Below are 22,180 nucleotides of genomic sequence, written 5' to 3' on the forward strand. Positions count from 1 at the left end.
AAATCATGGTAGGAATAAATAGAAATAACAAATGTGAATAAGTAAAAAAAAATAAACCCCAATTCATACACCATGATATAAAACAATACAAATGAGCTAACTTAATAGGCTATTTGGATTTTTAAAATCTCCAGTCAATGGGGCTTACTCCTAGGGGTAAACAATCCGAGGACAGTACTTGTAGTCACACATACACTATCACTTCGATTACATATGCTTCTGAGTTATATACATCTCTTGGTTTAGATTCTGTAATAGCTAGAAATCACCCTAAAAGCATCCTAGCGGACTAGCACGGATAGAGAACTTCCAGATGTGGTTGGACTCCAACTCCCATCAGCCCCAGCTAGATAGTCCAACATCTTTTAGTCCACAGGTTCCCCATCCCTGCTTTTCTTCCCTAATTGGCGGCACGTCAGGAGCCGGTCTAGCCATTTACACGCGCATCTTATGCTCTTGACTCTCAAAAGGCGTCTCTCTGGCTGTTTACGTCATATCGATTCGCACGACTTTGTTGCCAGGGCAAGAGAAGCTGCGGTTTTAGTGTCCGGGTGGAGGCGGAAACTTATTCCATAGAGATAGAACAAAGTTAGAATCACACGCCACCACAACTAATTCGAGCATGCGGTGTAATGTTTTTAACTCGTTTTCCACTCTAACTTTCAATGCAAAATATATAAGGGTTTTTAATCACAGAGAGGCCAAGGGACAGGGTGACGCCGCTCTGCGTCCTTAGAAAATCGTGGCCAATTGCATTTTTTTTATAAAAAGGATATTTAGACCTATGTGCGCTTCTCAACTTTTCCTATCTCTGTCGCCTGGCCGCGGCCTTTCCTTTCGGCGTTACAGTTTCCACCCGGACGCGACTGTTGATGGGACTTTCCAGGGTCTGGCTGCCGCCCCTAAAGCGTAAATCGCCTCATGGCTTTCAACTTCGGGGCAGCTGCCGGCGCTGCAGCCGCCCCAAACCCAGTGGGTGAGTGCGAGGCTGGAGAGAAGGGGGAAGGGAAGTGCGATGCGAGGGCTTTTGCCTTGGCCAGAGAAGTAGGGGCGCCTGGTTTCCCTGGCACCTGGTGGCCCCTTCACAAATCGTAACTGGACGACGAGAGGTTTCCTCAGCACGAGATATAGTGATGGGGAAGAGCAGCACCTGTTGAATTTATGCCTGCCGTGCAGCAGTTAAAGGCACAGTACAATATTTGCAAAGTGGGGCTGGGGTGGCGGGGAGAAGGGGGGAGATGCACAATCAGTTTGTTTCAACCATACATCATCGCAAGCAAAATAAAATATGTAGACAGTAACAGAAATGGAGTATATCAGCAAACTGGGTACAAAAAGATTTCTTTAAAAAGTTTTCGTGGCCATTTCTGTAACCTTTTTTTTGCTTCCTAAAGGAGACAAAAATGGCCCTTCGTACTTTGCAGACCCTTTAACTTTACTCCAGAGTGTCACTGTCCCAGTAGCATGCTCCCATTTTTAGCCATTGACTGAATTGGCTCTCTATTGCTCCCAGTACCAGATTGCAGAATTCACATATATATGATTAATTTATGCCAAATACTTTTTTGAACTGTTTGAAGGAAAGTGTTTTGTCATCAGCGTACTGAAAATTCCTGAAGACGTTTGTTTTTGTATAGAAATAGTCAATTTATTGTCATACAGCATTTCACTTTCAAAAATGCTACTGTTTTCAAAATTTGAAAGCTTTATATGTTACCCAAAAAAATTGTAGATCAGACACCCATGAGGATATATTTTGTTAGTTAAAAACATTTCTTGGTATTAAGTACAAATTCAGTAACAATTATCAATTGGCAGTGACTGAGATGAGATTTAAACCTGAGATTGCCATGGTCTGCCAAATGGTGTGGGTCCTCCAGCATGATGAAAACATAACGTAACCCTCCTTTTGAATTGACAGAGGGTTAGTTTGGAAAAGAGTTGGTGACTGGCTTGGAACTGTATATTGGAATTGGTGTTCTTCCAGACCAGACAAAACATTACTGTTGTTGTTGTTGTTGTTGAAAAAGCAATGTTTATTATTATTAGTATTATTATTTGTTGTAGAACTATTATTTGTTGTACTATTATTGTTATTTGTTGTTGGACAAAACAATAATTATTTCTATTAGTTGTTATTGGACAAAACTATTATTATTAGTTGTTGTATTATTTGTTTAATAATAATAATAATAATTTATTTTATGCATTTATAAATTACCATGAAAACCCTATTCATAGGGTAGCTGTAAGTCGGGATCAACTGGAAGGCAGTCCATTTCATTTCTTCATAAATTGCTTCACAGCTTGAGGCCATCAGAGTGGTGTACAATGAGAAAAACACAAGACAAAGTACTAAGGCTAACACATCCTACTAGCCATGCTTTATATCCCACTAGGGCAGCGATGGGGAATCTTTTTGGCCCAGTGAGCCAGATCTTTGTCTCCTCACACCCCACGAACTAACTTTCAGGTAAGGGGGGCCACCCACTTATCAGTCATTTGACATCTTGATGATGTCAGGTGACTGATAGATGGGTGTTCCCACCCATCTGTCATAGTTGGCCTGCAGGGATTGGGGAGGGGCTTGCTTCACCAGTGAGTTTCCCACAGGGAACTTGCTGGTGAAACTGCACCAAGCAGGAATGAACTCTCTACTCACTGATGAGCAAAGGGTTCAGTCCTTCTGTCTGCAGGGGTCTGCTTAGAGCAGATCATCACCTAGAAGAATTGACACCCCGCCTGCCCTTCAGTTGTTGTCACTCAATGACCTTGCAGGCCAAATTGGGCCCCTTGTGAGCCAAGATTGGCTTGAAGCTGGAGGTTTCCCTCTCCTGCACTAAGGGCTTCCTGAACCTGTTGGTTTTGCCTGCCTGGGACTGCAAAAGATATGTGTGTGTCTAGACTTGATAGGCTAGAATACATTTCTGGCAGGTTGCTTTTGGCTTGGGAGCTTGCAAATTGCACGGTATTGTGGATTGTTGTGGTAATCACACATGAAGCAGTTTGAACACTCAAAAAAGGCCTGTGTAAATGCAAAATGCTCTTCTTATCAGTGTGGGGAGAGTGTAATGCTATCATTCTACTATGGAGAGTTGAGGGAGGGGGCAGATACCAAATTTGTTAAAGGTTCTATACATGGTCACAGCTCCATATCTACAAAATGGTAAACCCAAGTGTAGTGCAAAGCTCATTACTTCCAAACCCTTCTAAATGTTGACAATTCAAAATACCTGGTTCTCACACTGAGGAAGAAATTTTGTTTGCTAGTATTTGGTGCAGAACTAATATTTGGCAATAAAAGTTTTATTTGTAACAGCAGAGAAACTCCCTTGTACTCTTGCTTGCTATGGACAGATGTTTTTGCTCTCTGTCCGTCAGTATGTTCTCAGTTTTGCTGATCTGAAATGGTTCTACTGCTTACTTGTCCGATTTCTCACTAACACTGCCTTGCTTTCTTTCCTGCTTCCCACTCATCAGGATTTGGTGGGCTTGAAACAGCAAACTCCACTGCCAGTGGGTTCAATTTTGGGGGTTTCGGATTAACTGCTAATCCTGCAGTGAATTTTAATATTGGGAATTTTGGTGTGTCTTCTACTTCGGCGCCACCGTTTAATTTTGGTAACAGTCTGGCCAGTGCAGGTAGAGAATGCACACAAGTGGTGTTTCTAATTACCTTATTGCTAGGAAGGGTCCAAGAATTTGTTTCAAGCCTCGGGGGTCTAAACCCATTCATATGACAGAGCTCCATTAAAATCCACAAGGCCTCTTTCAAAGCAATGCATTTAAGGACTAGTGGAGGCAGAATATTTCCTTTGCTTTTATTCTTGAAGCTTTTTGAATAACTTTTGCATCAGACTCCTCAAAGGTGTGTCTGAAACTGTTCCTTTCACTGTCTTGTTACTAAAATAGCTGTAAAAGAGAGATGCTCTGATCCAGCAGCTGCTTGTGGGTGCAGGAGCTCTGAAGTGTGTGCAAAGCTTCACCGCTCAGTTCAGCAGAACAGTGCAATCCATGCGGGCATAAAAGAAATGATGAATATGGTCTCTCCATTAAATAAATGGGGAAGGCTGCCCATCCATGAAATCCATGTGAGAAGCTATATATTCTTCACACAGCAGTGTGGGAACAATAATGCTTGACTAGTGTGATGTAACGTGTGAAGGGGAGGCACCCTCTCCAAATGTGGGGTGAACTTACACCATGGAGGCACATGGGCAATCATGCTTCCCCAGCACATGTCCACCATGTTTGTGCCCTGTGAATTTGGGAGGATGTATAAATCTCAATTCCCTTTCACAATTTACCTGTTTACTGTGTGCCTATGAGGCTGTGTAAAGTGTGAATTCACCTTGAATCCATGTAGATATGTATTTGGGGTGAATTCATCAGCTTCTCTCCCCAAAAAGAATGAGTCAGAGTGTTTCAGCATCCAAACAGTCCAGATCACATTTATCACATATATTTAGCAAACTAGGATATAAAATTATGATACCTTAGTAACAAGGCTGAACAGCTGCAAAGCTAACCTCTGAAAATATATTTTTCTGTGTATCGAATTCTTGGACTCTACTACATTGATGTTTTCCCTCTTTCCTACATCTCTTCATTGGAATTCAGTCATCATAAACCCACCACATTTTTATCGAGGTTTTGTGGAGAAACAAATTTTATACGATCAGCACAAAAAACCAGCATACCTCCCTTTTGGAATTTGAGAAATATGCTGGCTTTGAAAAAAAGATCCCAGCTTTTAAACATTCTGAACTACTTACAGTCTAAGTGTAGTGGAACAAGTTGATACTTCAGTTTTTCCTGATTTTGAATAGTCAGGCATTGATCTATCTTTTTACTATTATTACTGTTATTATTACTTTTGTCACTACGGAAACCTTTGACTCAAAGAAACTTACAACTGATATGCCTGACTAATATTTGGTATTCTAATATTTAGTATTTAGTGTTAACATTCAGTTCTTGTGGCTGTTCGTATATGAAATTATATCCATTCCATAGTGCTATCGTTTTTTTCCTGCAGCATTTTCAATTATTTGTATGGTGTAACTCATCTCAGCTGTTAAAGGAAATATTTGTTTGTGTATCAATCCCAGTAACATTGTTTGTTTGCTTTATGAGTGGTTTGAATGGCTTCTACAGTATGAATCTCACACTGACACACACACACATTTTTCCTATCAATTTAAAATTCCTCTTGGGAAATTTCTGTGCAAGGAAGGATCTGACAAAGAGAGCTTGCCAAGGTCACCCGGTGAGCTTAATGGCTGAGTGAGGATTCAAACCTGGTCTCCCAGGTCATAGTCCAACACTCTATCCATTACACCACTCTGGCTCAGCGACAAAAAGATAATCCAGAAGTTATATTTATCATCACTGAACACCTGTTTGTACAGCAGTGAGGCCTGTAGGCCACATAACAAGCATGGGTGTACTAGAGTTGTCTTCAAGCACAGCCACTGTATTGAACAGGTTTTTTAAAAGAATGGAAATGTGCTTTTCTACTAGTCACAAGACAGGCTTTTAAGAAAATACCAAAAATGTGTATCTAATATGTTTTCTCTGAAGAAGAAACAGTGATAGCTATTTTAGCTTCCTCTGCAGTCCCACTTTAAACAAGTATAATGCATGAGTAGGAGATGTTTCCTCAACAGCATTCATTTATCACCATCTCCTTTCCTAAAAACCTACCAGCATGTGATTGTCAAGCTGTTGTCTCGTAAGAGCCCAGCCCTCATTTTTGACTTGGACACTTTGGTTTTCCAGGGGCCTTTGGAGGATTTGGGACAGCAAACACCACAGCCGGATCTACATTTAGCTTCTCGGCACCTACCAACACAGGTGGTAAGGGCACACAAATTATTCTGAGTGTGTGCCTTTCCCATTAAAACTTTTGGGGGAGGTTGGCCTATCCCTTTGCAAATCTTTACCCTGTGGTGTTCCACCTTTCTTCTTTCAAGGGTTGTTTAGTGCTACACAGAACAAGGGTTTTGGATTTGGCGCTGGCTTTGGAACAGCAGCAGGCACTGGCCTTGGGAGCGGTTTGGGAACTGGTTTGGGATTTGGAGGTTTCAGCACCCAACAGCAGCAACCAAGTAAGTGTCTTACAACCCATGAAAGTATTTAACTTTATCTAAGCTCTCTGAGTTTTGCCGGAGCTGTCTCCTTTCTCCCAGATGACAGCAGCCTGCTCCTGACTCAGATGTGGAGAGAATGCGCTATCCTCCCACTTTCTTTCTTTCTTTCTTTCTTTCTTTCTTTCTTTCTTTCTTTCTTTCTTTCTTTCTTTCTTTCTTTCTTTCTTTCTTTCTTTCGTATACTGCTTCATACCTCTAACTGGTTTACAGTGTTGTAAAAAATCAAACCAAATTACATTTTTAAGATAATACAAAACATTTAAAAGGAACCGTCTTAAACATTAACATCTTAACATTAACAATAAACAGCATAGAAAAATCAAATTACACATTTAAAACAATGCAAAACATTTTTTAAAAAATCTTAAAACATTAATATAACCTCAGATAACTAACATAATAAATCATAATCAGATTTGTACCAACTGTGTGGCGGCCTGTTGGGCAAAGAGGTGGAATTCACAAGCTATATTCTGATTGGCTATTTCAAGTGAATGTCACAGCTATTACTTGGGTTGGGTTTCCGTATGTTCTGCCTAAAGTAGGAAAATATACTGTAACAATAATAAGACCAGAAACTATATAGGCCCTTGGCCAGCATCTGATTTTACAGGAGGGCTCCTTTGAGAAGAGGATAGTGGACTAGCCTTCCTCTCTTTCCCCTGGGATGGCAACTGTGGTGTCAGCTGATGATATTCTGCAGAGGGTGAGATTTGGCTTTGGGGTTTCCAGTTGCTGTTTCCTAATTCAGAGGATACAATATGTGTTCATATCTCTCACCCTGTCTGGCTGTTGTTGTTTCCTTCCCTTAACTTAAATTTCCACCTTGCTAGCTTGGTGTATCCTCTGCCATACCCCTACCAATTTATGTGTGTGTGTATGTATATTGTTTCTCTCCGTGTCTCTCTGTCTCTCTCTCTCTCCCCCCTCCCCCTCTCTTCCCCCCCTCCTTCCCTCCCCCTCACTTCCCCCCTCCTTCCCTCCCCCTCTCTTCCCCCCTCCTTCCCTCCCCCTCTCCCTCTCTTCCCCCCTCCCTCCTTCCCTCCCCCTCCCCCCTTCCCCCCCCTCCCCCCTCTCTTCCCCCCTCCCTCCTTCCCTCCCCCTCCCCCCTTCCCTCCCCCTCCCCCCTCTCTCTCCCCTCTCTCTCCCCTCCCCCCCTCTCCCCTCCCCCTCCCTCCCCTCCCCCTCCCTCCCCCCTCCCTCCCTCCCTCCCTCCCTCCCTCTCTCCCTCTCTCTCTCTCCCTCTCTCTCTCTCTCTCCCTCTCTCTCTCTCTCTCTCTCTCCCTCCCTCCCTCCCTCCCTCCCTCCCTCTCTCTCTCCCTCCCTCCCTCTCTCTCTCCCTCTCTCTCTCTCTCTCTCTCTCTCTCTCACAGGCCTGTTGAAATTGCCCCAGCACTTTTGCTGGATGTAGCTGTCTTTAATCCAACAAGCCTGTGGTATGCAAGTGTCAAATGGATTTCAGAAGGATTTAGGAGCTGCCTCAATAAATCATAGAGTTACTTTAGCAACTCTTTTGCCTGGTAATTTCATCCTGGAGTATTAGCTCCTTGGTTCACTCTTAAATACACCACTGAGAATATTGTCACCCAGCCTGATGAGATGCTTCCTGTTAGAAGGCTGTAACAGTTCATTGATGCTGATGTAAATTGAAGGATTAAAAATCTACTGCTTAGTTTCATGACAGGGAAACAATGATAGACAGAGCTGCGACTGGTTTATATTATAGAACTTATGTCAGTGCGCCATTTCTCCCCCCTTTATCATAATGCTTAAAAGACAGCCACACATTTATTTACTGCAGTAATAAGCAGTAGTGCTTAGCTTCTAGAAAAAGATGTGTGATGCTTAAGCTTGTCTGGAAACAAGCCTGTTAAGCCCTTCCCCCTAATCTTACTTATTTTATTACATTCTAGTGCTGAGACTTGGCAGTTAAAACTGATGCAGAGCTGAGCCCTGGAGAAGCCCGGCAAAAATCACCCTAATTCTAAATATACTTTTGTATTTGTCATATCTCAAAATTTGTAAAAGTTTTTTTTATTTTCATTCAAAAAAATAGAAAAAATATTGTGGTGTTGGAGGAGATGTGTCTTCTGAAGGTTTTTAGACAAATTAGAAAAAGAGCAATAGTTTCAGATGGGCTTTGTTGCATGGGTAGATTTCATTTGCGCACAAATGTCTGTCTTATCTTCCCGTCCAACTTTAGCACTAGGAGGCCTCTTCAGTCAGCCTGCTCAAGCCCCTGCACAGTCTAACCAGCTGATAAACACAGCAAGCGCCCTTTCTGCACCCACACTGTTGGGAGATGAGCGAGATGCTATTTTGGCCAAATGGAACCAGCTGCAGGCATTTTGGGGCACAGGCAAAGGATATTTCAACAACAACATTGCTCCAGTGGAGTTCACGCAGGAAAACCCATTCTGCAGATTTAAGGTATAGTCAATTTTGCAATCTACTTGAAGGCTGCCATATTTGAAACAATTGGTTGGATAGCTAGTTTTGATTACTGCTTGGTATTTAGAGTTGATTTCCTCAGCTGCATTACAGAAGGTTGCAGAATGTAGCTGTGAGACATGGTGCTGTATCGATGTAGCAAAAAGGTTGGTCTTTCTTTTTTCAACTGAAAAGGCTGTTGTCCTTTTGCAGGCGGTAGGTTATAGCTGCATGCCCAACAACAAGGATGAAGATGGCTTGGTAGCATTGGTCTTCAACAAAAAGGAAGCAGAGATTCGGAGTCAGCAGCAACAGCTCGTGGAATCTTTGCACAAAATCTTAGGTTCAAACCAGACTCTCACAGTTAATGTCGAAGGTGTGAAGACAATGCCAGATGATCAGTAAGTAAATTACATGATGCATATCTGTTGCTTCCTGGCAATAAAAGACCTGACTCTTTATGCCCAAGCAGATTAACTTTAAAACTTTTGATGGAAGGATGGCTAAAAGATGAGGGAAGATTAATTTAATTGGGCCTTTTTACTCTTCTCTGTGCCAGGTTGGACAGAGATGCTGCCTGTCACTTGGCAGGCATCCCTTTGAGCAGGAAGTGAAGGCACCCTGGAGGCCTCTCATTTGGAGGTTCACCTACAGATTGTACTAGTCAAGTTGCTGGTGGGTGGCGACCAATGCCCTAGCAAGGGGCAATGCTCCACTTCTCCATATGCTGAGAAGATAATAGCTGCTCAGGAGGAGGACGTTGGCCAAGCTGAGTGGTGATCAAATTGGGTACTTGTATAGTATTTCAAAAATTTATATTTTCCTCTCATTCTTGTTTCACTACTGCAAATTGGTGAGGGTTGGAGAAAACATTGTAAACTATTGGTCCTCTCTAGGCAGAAAAGGGGAGTCCTTGCACAGACAGTTCTCTGATTAGCTAATGATCTAACTTTTGACTGCTTCATTTTGTTTCCTGTAAGGAGTGTGGAACAGGTTCTGGCCAATGGCAGAGCTTGGAAAAGTTACTTTTTTGAACTACAACGCCCATCAGCCCAATCCAGTGGCCATGCTGGCTGGGGCTGATGGGAGTTGTAGTTCAAAAAAGTAACTTTTCCAAGCTCTGCTGGCCAGTAGGCCAGATCCTTACTGCCTCTTACTCCTTGCTGGCCCACCTGTTGCTGACCTTATTATGCTGCCAGGTGACAACATCCAAGTGGTGGCGCTCCTTTGAAGGTGCTGTGTCAGTGCTAGTCAGTAGATTGGCAGCAACAGTGCATCTTCAGCAGGGTTCCCTCTCAGCACCAATCAGCTGAGGGAAGCTAGGAGGAAGCCACGCCTGCAAACAGACATTTTTCCTGTGTGAACTGGCAGAGGTACTAGCATTTGGGTGTGGTTTCGGGAAAATGGCCTTGTGGGCTTAATTAGGCCCTTGGGTCGGAGATTCTCAACTACAGCTGTTAAGTGATACCGCTTGCCTTTTGGCCATGATACACATTGTTTAAATGCTTGACTGGATCAGCCTATCACAGAACATCTTTCCCAAAGCAGCTTCTGTAGTATTCTCAGCATATTATCACTCTTGGCTACATGTTAAGTTTCCCCAGTGTCGTGGTACAGTTTCTCACTTGTTTTGTCCTTTTAGAACTTTTAATCATTTAGGTCTGATATACCTAGCGAATGTGCCATTCTTTTATATTCTACTATAATCTTGCAGAAAAAAGGAACATCCTGTTGGCTGGCCCACAATTTAGCCAGCTGGAGTCAGAATCTGACTTTCTTCCAGTAGGGATTTAAGTTCTTTTTTTCATTGTGTCTTGATATCAGTGGTTGGGATTTCAGTTGGTATTTGAGTGAGATAAACAGGGAATGAAGACGGTCTTCTTTTTACAAGTTAATTATTTCAAGGTATGTTTTTAAAAACATTTGTTTTTGAGATGATGCAGCCTGCTATTAACCTTGAGTGTAACTACAAAGTAAACCCTTTTTAAATATATGAAATATATTAAAATATAATAATTCCTCTTGGCTTTTTAGGACTGAAGTTGTCATCTATGTTGTTGAGCGATCACCAAATGGGACTTCCAGGCGAGTTCCAGCTACCACCCTGTATGCACACTTCGAACAAGCAAATATCAAAAGCCAGCTGCAGCAGCTTGGAGTTACCCTCATCATGGCCAGAACGGAACTCTCTCCAGCACAGGTCAAGCAGCTGCTGCAGAATCCTCCTGCAGGTAAATACTTGCTGCAACTATTTATTTATTTTATTTATTACCATTATTTTTACCCCGCCCTTTTCCCAAAACTGCTCTTTGGCTGCAGGGTGGATAAGTAGGTCCTGTAATGTTAGTGGAAAATAAGTGTTTGTTCAGCCATTTGGGGCAGGGGTGCTGCTGCATTACATATGGGGTATATTAATAGGACTTGGCTTGTAGAAGCAATCTGGAAGAGACCCAAATGACAAGTAAGTCTTCTAATTGACTCATTATGAGGGAGCTCAGTGACGGATGGTGGTTTCCTCTTCCTTACAAGTTATAACATCAGGACAGAAGCAGAAAGTACTTGTGGCAGTAATGAATTTGGAGTTAATGTAAAAGAAACATGTATCAGTGGGTTCTCATAAGAGAAAACTTCACCAAATTAATGGGATACAAAGAGAGAAGTGTGCCAAAGCGAAAAGTAGCAGATCTGATTTTGTTTTTGCCCTCTGTGTGTGTGCGAGAGAGAATGAGAGATCTACTTTTTTAGCATAAGTCCTACCTCCTGCTGCCTCTGAACCCAATAAACAGTGGTTTCTAGTAGGATTTGTTACATTAATGATATTATAGGTGGATACTGACGATAAATCCACAAGTCTTTTTAAAGTATGAAGAAGTCGGGGATTCCCAGCCACAGCAGTTAAGTGCTCCACTTGCCTTTTGACCGTGATAAACTTTGTTTAAATGCGTGACTGGGTCAGTCATGGAATTCACTCCCACAAAAGGCAGTGGGGGCCACCAACTTGGCTTTAAGAGAGGATTAGACAAATGCATGGGGGAGAAGGCTATCGGTGGCTATTAGCTGTGATGGCTGTGCTTCTGAAAACCAGATGCCTGTAGTTGCAGGAGGGGAGGGTGCTCCTACACTCAGGTCCTGCTCGCGGGCTTCCCATTGGTGCATCTGGTTGGCCACTGTGAGAACAGGATGCTGGACTAGATGGGCCACTGGCCTGATCCAGCAGGCTCTTCTTATGTTCTTAAGTTCATGTGTGTGGGGGGGTCATACTCTTTTCATCTTTTAGTCAAGCTGTGGGGTCTGACTGCACACTCAGGAAAAAGCCTTTAGTGTTGAATCTCCACATTGCATTTATTATTTCAATTGTCACTAAACGAGGAGTGGGGAAACCTGTTTTGGCCAAAGCAAAAATAGAGCAGGATACTCCCCTTTCTCTCCTCCCTTTTTCTCTCTTTCATACCCACCCATACACATCCATCCACCTCACATTTGCCCTTCACACACTCCCATGCTTTGGTGGGAACAAAGAAGCTTCTCTTTCTTCCGGCCCAGTGTGAAAATGCTGTGGGATGAAGCAACAGGAGTATCCTGGAGCAAACAACATGCTGTGGGGCAGAAGGGTGGGACTGACGGAAAAGAGGTTGTGAGCCAGACCAAAAACCTCCATGGGTTCCCCACCCTTGATTTAAAGCATCTTAAGGAAAATTCTCAGGCCTAAGATTCTAAAGGAGACTGGTACTTCCTGTAGAGAAAGAAGCACGTGGCTGTTAATTTGGGCAAATCTCTTGAGAGCCTCTTTCTGGTGCTTTGTAGCACCTCGTTAATGAAAGGTGGAGAAAAGCTTCCTTCAGCTTGTCCTTGTTAACATAACTTGTTTTTCCCCTTACAGGCGTTGATCCTATCATTTGGGAACAGGCCAAAGTGGATAATCCAGATCCTGAAAAGTAAGTTAAGTGGTTTGCAAGATGGTTTTAAGGGAGTGCATGGCTTGGATAATTTGCTAAGGAAATAATTTGCCTTTCTGAGGAGGGATGGAAAAAATAAGCATGCTGTGGAGATAACTGGATAACGGTCGCAAAGCTGCACCAGAATTTAGAAACCATTTAGTTGTTCCATTGGAAGCTAATTCAAATACTTAACAAGAGCATGCAGGACTGAACCATCACAACAATGCATGATGGTGGGGGAGGGGGTTACTTGTTTTCAACATGGCCCCACATTGAAATCTTCCTTCCTAACTACCGCATTGGTGAGAAACTATGCTAAAATTGGTGGCTGAGGGAGGTTTTAGATGTTGGAGCGTATTCAGTGTGTTATCCCTCATGTGCATTTTGAGATGGTGTAGTCCCTTGAGATGGTATAGTCCCTTGATATTCCTTTTTCTAAACGGTTGAGTAACCTCTGAGTTCAGTGAGACCTTTAATGACTTCAGGAAGCTAACAAAGGTCTCTCTCATTAGAGCTTATTAGGACCCCAGGCACAATGGTTTTCAGTGGAGTCTGTTTAGATTTCCAGCTACAGGATATGAAGTGTATAGAAAACGCTTGAAATATGTGTGTGAGTGTAGACCCGATCGTTGGTCATTACCAGAGACAAAAGACACTATCCACATTTATGAAGGGAAGATGAGGGCTCCTGATTTCCCATTTAGTGTGCCCTTTTTTCTAATATAGCCTATTCATTTTTTAAAATAAAAGACTAGATTTCATTTTTCATAAAGGATTAGTCGTCTAGTCCAGTTGTTCCCAAATGTTTTCCCCACAACCCCCCTGAAGTTGCTGAGAATCTTGGCAGACCACTTAATAATTTTTCTGCCTGTTGTAGCAATTGTAACATGCTGTGCTAGATCTTATATGATTTAATTATATTTTTATTGCTTCTTTCATTTCATTTGTTGTATTAAAATTTGAAATCTATAGAATTCAATATAAGAAATAAAAGAATCCATAAAATATAATTAAAAATAAATATGGCTATATAATATGGTGGATGTGCTGTCTCCTGTCTTCAACCACAAATCAATAGACACACTGAAAATCTGAATGAAACTTGCAGGCCACTGGTGGTCTACAGGCTACTGCTTGGGAACCTCCATTCTAGTCTATAAGTCTATAGCACTCTGTGAAAGAAAGAAAATTTTCTAACTTCTGCCACGTCTACAGGCTGATTCCAGTGCCGATGGTTGGGTTCAAAGAACTCTTGAGGAGACTGAAGGTTCAAGATCAGATGACGAAGCAACACCAAACCAGATTAGATGTGAGCACAGACTTCTTAATGCTGTTGTTGTGTACATTTGCGGCTGACCATGGATGCGCTGGCTAAAAGTCTAGTTATCTTCTCTCTTGTAAATCCGGTGTTCCAGATGCCAGAAACTAATATCATAACCACTTGCAGCTTAGCAATGGCTTGCCTTCTGGTCCTCTAGACCAGCCTTTCCCAACTTTTGGGTCCCCAGATGATGTTGGAGTACAACTCCCATCAGCCAGTTAGAATGGTCAATGGTCAGGAATGATGGGAATTCTAATCCATCAACATCTGTGGACTCAAAGGTTGGGAAAGGCTGTTCTAGACTCTAGGATGCAGGGATTGGCTGCGTGCTGCACCTCCATTGTAGTGGGTGTGGTAGATGCCAAACTTGAGGAATCAAGACGCATTGTACATTCTCTGCAATTGGGTTACTGTGGTCTTGAATTGTATGTTTTGATTCGTAGGGAATTTTTATGCAAAGGACCCTTTCTTTTAGAGTAGGACAGTCACTGTAGATCCTTCGGAGTCGCTTCCAGCACCATATTTCTGTAACTGGTTTGTGGACTGCACTCACGTAGGATTTAAATGATACATGAAGGGGATCCCGGTGATAAAACAGTGTCGCTTGTTCACAACCTGTGCATTCTCTCTGTACTACACTGTTTGAACCAATCTCTCCTTATCTGTAGATAATATCAGAAGACATAAGCGAGCTTCAAAAAAACCAGACTACAACAATGGCCAAAATAGCTCAGTACAAGAGGAAAGTAATGGATCTTTCACACAGAACGTTGCAGGTAGGTTTTTGCTTGCCCCTAGTTGTTTCACACACGTGGTAAAAGGGGATTAAGAGTGCTGGCATAGTGTAGTACCTAAGAACGTGAGATGTGGATCAGAAAATTTCAAGTTTCAATTGAACCCGGGAGTTGCTAGGTGGCCTTTAGGCAAGCCCCTGTTATCTCTGCCTCAGCCCTCCCATCTGTATGGGGGATGGTAGAGAAGACCATAAAAAGAGGAGCCCAGGTCCCTCTGGTGCTGCATCCTGATTCCACCTGTGGCCAAACAGGTGCTTCTGGGAAGCCTGCCGGCCGGGACGTAGAGGCAACAGCCCTTTCCCCAGCAGTGTGTTAGAAGTACACTGTCTCCGAACATTGGAGGTTGCTTGTTGCCATCATGGCCAATAGACATTGGTAGACATCGCCTCCATGAATGCGTCCAGTTCCACTTTTAAAGCCATTTGAGCCATTGGTCCTCCCCATGGCTGCAAATTCCATAAATTAACAATGCTCTTTGAAGAAGAGATCGAAGAAATTAAGCTACAACTTTTGACCATGATCCAGGTTTAGCCACGCACTCTTTCTAGATTCTGCTCTCTCATTCTCTTCCCAACCCCTTTTCCTTTTTTAAAAAAGTAACAAACAGCATTTGATTAAACATGGGTGGTTGATTCCTGGGATGGAACACTGTACATTGGATCTGTCTGTCTTAGGGTCTGTAATTGCTCTTTTAATTGTAGCAACTTGAAAATCAGTAACGTATGCAAATAGGTTTGCGAGCTCCTCTTTCTTTTCTGTTATTCTGCAAACCTCCATGTGTGTTTTGTGGCACTGTATAATGATGTTTTGCATCTCTCCACTTCCTTGAACAGCCTTGTTGGCCCCAGATGTACCTAGATGTTGCTGGAAAGCAGAGTTGCTTGCCTTTTCTCCCAGGTGCCTAAGCAGCCAGGCATATCTGGCATCCCCAAAGTGTCTGGGAGGAAACTGGCCAGGTTCTCCATGGTCAGTTGTGTATGCCCCTAAAAGGATAAACTCTCTTTTAGTAGGGCAAGCCGACTAAAGCATGTAATTTATTTCTTGGTGCAGGTATTAATCAAGCAAGAGATCCAAAGGAAAAGTGGTTACGCCATCCAAGCAGATGAGGAACAACTTCGTGTGCAGTTGGATACGATCCAGTGTGAACTCAATGCTCCTACACAATTCAAGGTTAGCCCTTCAAAGCCTTGGGGGACACTCTGGGTGACCAAAAACAGAACTGTGAAATATCTCCAAAGGTGCCTGATACTTTGCTGCTGTTCCTACTGTGAACAGGCATTTCATGTCTCTTAACGTTCTTTTTTGCTAACACGGAAGGCCATGTCTGTCTCGCGCATGCTGTTTTTCATGTTTAAATGCATGTTGGTGTTTCTCTTTGGGAAAAATCTTAAAATGACCATTTCTTGGGAAAGCCCGAAGCTCCTTCAAATGATGCTGCTAGTTTGCAAGTCCAATCAGTAGGGCTTACTTCCAAGAAAGCAAGCTTAAGATTGCAGTCTTAGGGAGAAAAGGATACTGAATCAGGCCAATAGTTCATCTACCCTGGGGTAGCCAACATCGTGCCATCCACATATTGTTTAATTGCAACTCCCATTAGCCATAGCCTGCATAGCTGCTGGGAAGGGATTATAGGATTTGTGGTCCAAGAGCATTTGGAGGGCACTGCGTTGGGTACCCCTGACCTACCCCTTTATCTGCTGTTTGGCATCAGCTGTCCAGGGTCTTGGAGAGCTATTTCGTAGCCTTGCTAACTGTGGCCTGGTCTATGCCTGCAGCAGAGTGAGGTGGTAGAATGGACTGTGCAACTTCATACTGCAAGCACACTGCAAGTGGTGGTATCACACTTTGAAATGCTTGGCTGCGTTAAAAAAACACACAAAAAAACCCTACCTCTCTTCATGTAGAAAATTAGTCCATTAGGGAAAACCTAGAGCTTTCTCCCTGATGTGTTGATTTATCACAGAGAAAGAGGTTTTTTAGTGGGGAAAAATGCAGTCCCTCATTTTCTGATACATGTGTCGACTAGGCCTGAGATACTAAGGACTGAATCTGTTTATTAATCTCTGCCGCTTGTTATAGTCCTTCCCCAGTCCCACAGATGGAGAGAAGAGAACTGCTTTCTCTTCCCCACCCCCTCTGAATCTTATCTTTCTCTCTTCCAGGGTCGGCTGAATGAGCTGATGTCCCAGATCCGAATGCAGAACCACTTTGGAACTGTGAGATCTGAAGAGAAGTACTACATTGACGCAGACCTCTTGCGGGAAATTAAACAGGTGAGGTATTAACTGTGTGCAGAATCTTGCCCAAGGAAAGGCAGATTCGTTGGTTACAATAATATGAGAAAGTTATTGCTTCCAGAATTTAGTATTTCTGTTGCATGAGGTGAGGGAGGGGGAAAGCCAATGACATTTGGGTTTGGCATCACAGGGGAATAAAACTTATGGTGTAGATACTTTGCTGGAAGCCCTGGTCAACCCTAATTTTTAACCTTTTGCCACCAGGCAATACCCACATGTTTCCATGGTTTTCTTCAAAACAATAAATGCTAGAAACGTTTCTTTAAAAGAAACAACAAAACACCCACGGATGCCAACACAGCCCAACACAGTTGCCAAGGATGTTTGAATGACTTTAGGGTATTTTGGGGGTGCTAAATCCAAAAATGACATTCATTTTGCCAAATTGGCTCTAGTTTTTGAGATAATGGATACCCCTCAAATGACGATTGTACCCCAGTACGACCTGTAGCTGCTGACATATGCAGCAGGGTTTGGTCTGTCTTTTACTCTTGAACATTGTTTTGCAAGTTTATCCATTGCATATAATATCATATACTTTTTTTTTTTGAAGAGGAATATGAGTTCGTCACAAAGAGGCTGCTTAAACAATCCTAATGCATTCTGCTACATTTGTGGCGAATACACTCTGCAAAAACAAAGAAAAAAATCACTGACTTTGTAAAGCAAGCATATCTTGCTTATTTTGGAGTGAAGCTTGGAGATCAAGATAAGTCTTGGGCTCCCCATAAGGTTTGCAAAACCTGTGTAGAGTGCCTACAACAGTGGAAAAATGGAGAAAGGAAATGTTTAAACTTTGGTGTGCCTATGGTGTGGAGAGAGCAGCAAAACCATCACAATGATTGTTATTTTTGTGTTGTGAATGTGAAAGGCTTCAATCGCTACAAGAAACATAAGTGGGAGTATCCTGATTTGGACTCAGCAAGGCGACCTGTGCCACACAGCGAAGACGTTCCCATACCAGTGTTTACCTCACTGCCTGACCTTCCATTGTCAGATGTTGAAGAAATGCTGGATGTGGAGTGTAGCACAGGTGGTAGCCCTGGAAGTGGATATGAAGAAAGCTTTTCAACACCTGAGCAGTTCTCCCAAAAAGAACTCAATGATCTGATACGAGACCTCAGTCTGTCAAAGCAAGCATCTGAACTTTTAGCATCCAGGCTAATGGAAAAGAACTGTCTATAGCTGGAAGCTAACATAACAGCTTATCGGACAAGAGAGGAGGGACTTCTTCCATACTTCAGCCAAGATGAAGAACTTGTATACTGCAATAACATTCCTGGACTACTTCTCCAAATGGGACTACTGGAATACCGACCAGAAGATTGGCGGCTTTTTATAGACAGCTCCACCAGAAGCTTGAAATGTGTTTTATTGCACAATGGTAACCGCTATGCATCTCTTCCAATTGCTCACTCAACAAAACTTAAAGAAGAATATGAAAATATCAAAATGGTCTTGCAGAAGCTCTGCTATCATGAGCACCAGTGGTCTATTTGTGTTGATCTAAAGATGGTGAACTACTTGCTTAGGCAGCAAAGTGGATACACGAAGTACCCTTGTTTCATCTGCTTGTGGGATAGTAGGGCAAAGCGAGATCATTGGAAAAAAGTGACATGGCCTTCAAAGGAACACATGACTGTAGGTGCAGCGAACATCATTAACAAGCCATTGGTTGACAGAGAAAAAATCATTCTCCCACCACTCCATATCAAGCTTGGACTGATGAAGCAATTTGTTAAGGCCTTGGACAAAGATGGTGATTGCTTCAAATATATTTGTAGATCGTTCCTTGGACTGACTATGGAAAAACTAAAAGCAGGAATCTTTGATGGTCCTACAATTCATAAACTCATCAATGATTTGAATTTCACTAAATTTATGAATGATGTTGAAGCTTCTGCCTGGTGCAGTTATGTCTCAGTTGTCAAGAACTTCTTGGGTAACCACAAAGCAGACAATTATGAAGAATTGGTGCAAATCATGCTCGCTAACTTTAAACGTTTGGGTACTAATATGAGCATAAAGGTACACTATCTCCATAGCCACTTAGACAGATTTCCGGATAATCTTGGTGACTTTAGTGAGGAACAAGGGGAGAGGTTCCATCAGGATATAAAGGTGATGGAGGAAAGGTATCAAGGCAGATGGGACAGACACATGATGGCAGACTACTGCTGGAGCCTCCAACGTGATTGTCCTGATGCCCCACATAAAAGAAAATCGTACACACAGCGTTTTTCTATGCATTAATTGTGATTATCTGAATCAGCTTACTTTGTTTTAATGTTATTGTACTGAATACAACGCCATTAGGTATTTCATGTGTTTTCTTTTGTATGATTTGAGACAGTTTCCATGTCACTTGTGGGTAGGCTATGCCTGACCATTAAAGTTTTTGAATTTGTTATGTTTTTCAATGGGGGCATCCATTATCTCAAAACTTAGAGCCAATCTAGCAAAACCGATGCCATATTCGGAATCAGCGACACAAAGTTACCCTAAAATCGATCAAACATCATTGGCAATAAAATTAGTGTTGACTTATGTGTCAGAAGCTTGATTGGCACATATGTAATTTGCATGGATGTAAGCCCTGACCCAGGTCAGTGCAAGGGCTTGCCAGGGTTCTACAGACCATGTAAGCAGGACGACTCAATTTTTATTGAGAACAGAGCAATGCAAATGCCCACAAAGCTTCAACGACAGCAAGGGATTCAATTTCAGAAGGCTCCCTGCAACCTAATGTCAAACCTTCAATAAAGGGAGACAGCTAGTCTAATGATCTACAGGTATAAGCGAGCCTCGGACACTTTTCAATCTGCTCAAGGCTGGTGTGCACCTCTGGAGCAGGCAGGCTGTCCTGCAGTCTGTTTTCCAGGAAGTTCATCAGAGCGTGATCTTCAGCTGACACAGCTGGAGCTCATTGTGTCAGTTGTTCTTCCTTGTTTACTTTCTGCTTTTTCTCACCACCCCTTTTTATACCCCTCTTCTCTCCTTATGCTAAGATTTTCCATCCCTCACGCTTGCAAAAATTGGCTGCTAACTTCATGATACCCTCACAGTATTTCTTTATCTGCTACTTACACGGCATGGTACCTGCACAAAATGGCTCTGTATCATATGGGTGAAAGAGGAAGTCTCTTTAAAGTATGGAAAAGAGCCATGATCTTCAACCTATTTCCTAATTCTCCCAGTCATCCATCTTGAATTTCATCTCCCCATCATTCACTTGACCTTCCCACTGCATTCACAATACTTCCCCATCGGCTTCTTCCAAATTCTGCATAGCCTTTTTTAATTTACTGTCAGCTTCTAATATAGGCATAACCTTGCGTATTCCACCTATCTCTCCGTTTTAGTTTAGTGCAAACTCAAGCATAAAAGTCCACACAGATTCAGCGGGAAAGCTTTGCTTGTGTCAGGCCAGCTTGACCAGGCCTACTTTGAGCTCTTTGTTTAGTTACTAACAGTAACGTCTTTGTGTTAATGTACTTTTAGTTTGTAAATGTTTGGGGAAATTATGGTAATGTGATTAAATAGCTCTCTGAAAACTTTGCATTTCATAATGAGTTGAATAAGGCCAGAAGTACCATGGGCCTCCATTCCATTGTTTTGGCGCATGAAAGAGAGCCTTTTAGCATATGCCTTTCTGCTCAGTCTCTCATCCCAACACATTTGGAATTAAGGGGATGCGTTGGAGAAGCTGTGACTTCTCAGCGTGCTAGAGTGCTGATGTCTAGCATTATACAAACTAAAGCTGGTAATTGCCAAGAAATTTGCAGACTTGGCTTGGGAAGGTCAAAGTACTGAAAAAAGCATTTACTTGGCTCTTCTGCCTCTCTCTCTCTCCCCATCCTTTCTTAGCATTTGAAGCAGCAACAAGAAGGTCTGAGTCATCTGATCAGTATCATAAAAGATGACCTGGAAGATATAAAGCTGATAGAACATGGATTAAATGAGAGCATACTTATCAGAGGAGGTGTCTTTGGTTGATGGGTCCCTTCCCTTTTCCAGAGGCCCGCGGAACACATGCTTTCCTCTCCATGACCAAAACTCACTAGGTGTTTTTAGGTTCCAAAAGCTGCAGTTTTTCCCCCAAGAAGAACAGAAGTTGAACTGTTCAAGAGCTGTTCTGTGATCTAAATCTGCATTTCTGCAATATTAACTGTGTGGCTTGGTTCTAAAAAAAGCATCATTGTTAAAATCTTGAGAGGAAATACAGTTTTGTCCCTTAGAGCAAACACAACGTAACTGCTGGTTGTTTTTGTGCACACAAAACGTCCAGTTTGTCTAGACAAACTGATTATAAATAAAGCTTTGAACCTTCTGCGTTATAGGGGAATCACCTGGGTGTCTGATGTGCTTCTTTCAGGCAGGTTGTGGAAAAGAAGCACTTGGGAAAGTGGGTTTTAAAAAATGATCAGTAGCTAAAGCCTATATTTTTATATCATTTTGCTTCATCAAAATCAATCTTTTTAAGAGGTAATAAAATCAAATGTTTACTTCCGATATCTTGCTGAATGCTGTTTGTAATTGAACACCAGTTTTGTAAATTCTTGCAGCGGCTACACTGGGTGCTGTGGATCCAGTTGCTTCCTGAGCAGCAGTTGAGGAGTTTCCCTTTTGTAGGATGCTGTATCAGCTATTATATTTCTGATTGTTCACCTCTGGGATGGGGTTATTGATGTTACAAAACCGTTTCCACAAATAGCCGTGAATGAGGGGGCTGGAGTACAAGGAAGAATTAGCAAAAAATTGCAAATAATGATTTTGGAGGGAGAGGCTATTGTAACTTAATAAAAAACACCACTGTGCTAATCAACAACTTTTGTCCCTGCCCGCTACTGCCTCCTACAGAAATGTACTTCTGAAAAGAAATTTTAGCTCCTATTTAGTTACCTACTGCCCTCTGGCTGTACACTAAACATTGCATGTTAGATGCAGGGCCTGTGGATAAAGCAACAGCAGCAAAGACCTGGCACAGCACCCCCAATGCTCCCTGCCCCTTCTGAGACAGGGCCCAGAGTCATTAAAGTGAAATAAAGGTGACGTGTGCGTTGCAGGATGCACAGCTGTCCTGTAAAAATGTTTTTAAAAGGAAGAACACTTACTGGGGAAGGAGGAAAGCAGAACCACCAGGGCACTTGTGGGGAGGAGAGTGGATCAAGCAGGGCAACTCTGGAGTAAGGAAAGTACAGTAGTGAGGAAGCCACAAGCCAAATTAATTCTGGTTTCTTCCCCATGC

At 42.5% G+C, this 22,180-nt stretch overlaps 1 protein-coding gene across 2 annotated transcripts; it reads left to right on the plus strand.

Moving 5' to 3' along the window:
• Nucleotides 1–498: 498 nt before the first annotated feature.
• Nucleotides 499–21,760, plus strand: NUP54 (nucleoporin 54). 2 transcript variants are annotated; one of them, XM_061583380.1, is made up of 12 exons: nucleotides 499–976; nucleotides 5,782–5,859; nucleotides 5,976–6,110; nucleotides 8,356–8,582; nucleotides 8,796–8,983; nucleotides 10,617–10,813; nucleotides 12,463–12,517; nucleotides 13,736–13,829; nucleotides 14,510–14,617; nucleotides 15,686–15,805; nucleotides 16,798–16,908; nucleotides 20,800–21,760. In XM_061583380.1, exons 1-12 carry the CDS (start codon nucleotides 922–924, stop codon nucleotides 20,926–20,928), a joined length of 1,497 nt encoding a protein of 498 aa, XP_061439364.1. In that variant the 5' UTR covers nucleotides 499–921; the 3' UTR covers nucleotides 20,929–21,760. The 2 variants fall into 2 exon arrangements, with proteins under 2 accessions (XP_061439364.1, XP_061439365.1); XM_061583381.1 differs by having other exon boundaries at nucleotides 5,782–5,856.
• Nucleotides 21,761–22,180: the final 420 nt, after the last annotated feature.

Source organism: Rhineura floridana, chromosome 9 (assembly GCF_030035675.1).
Source record: "Rhineura floridana isolate rRhiFlo1 chromosome 9, rRhiFlo1.hap2, whole genome shotgun sequence".
NCBI lineage: Eukaryota > Metazoa > Chordata > Lepidosauria > Squamata > Rhineuridae > Rhineura > Rhineura floridana.

Excerpts from the sequence above, each read along its gene's own strand:
- NUP54 (XM_061583380.1), top strand. The coding sequence starts at position 922 with ATGGCTTTCAACTTCGGGGCAGCTGCCGGCGCTGCAGCCGCCCCAAAC. Across the intron at positions 8,984-10,616 it reads AAGACAATGCCAGATGATCA|GACTGAAGTTGTCATCTATG; the intron begins GTAAGTAAATTA and ends TTGGCTTTTTAG. Across the intron at positions 12,518-13,735 it reads GATAATCCAGATCCTGAAAA|GCTGATTCCAGTGCCGATGG; the intron begins GTAAGTTAAGTG and ends CCACGTCTACAG.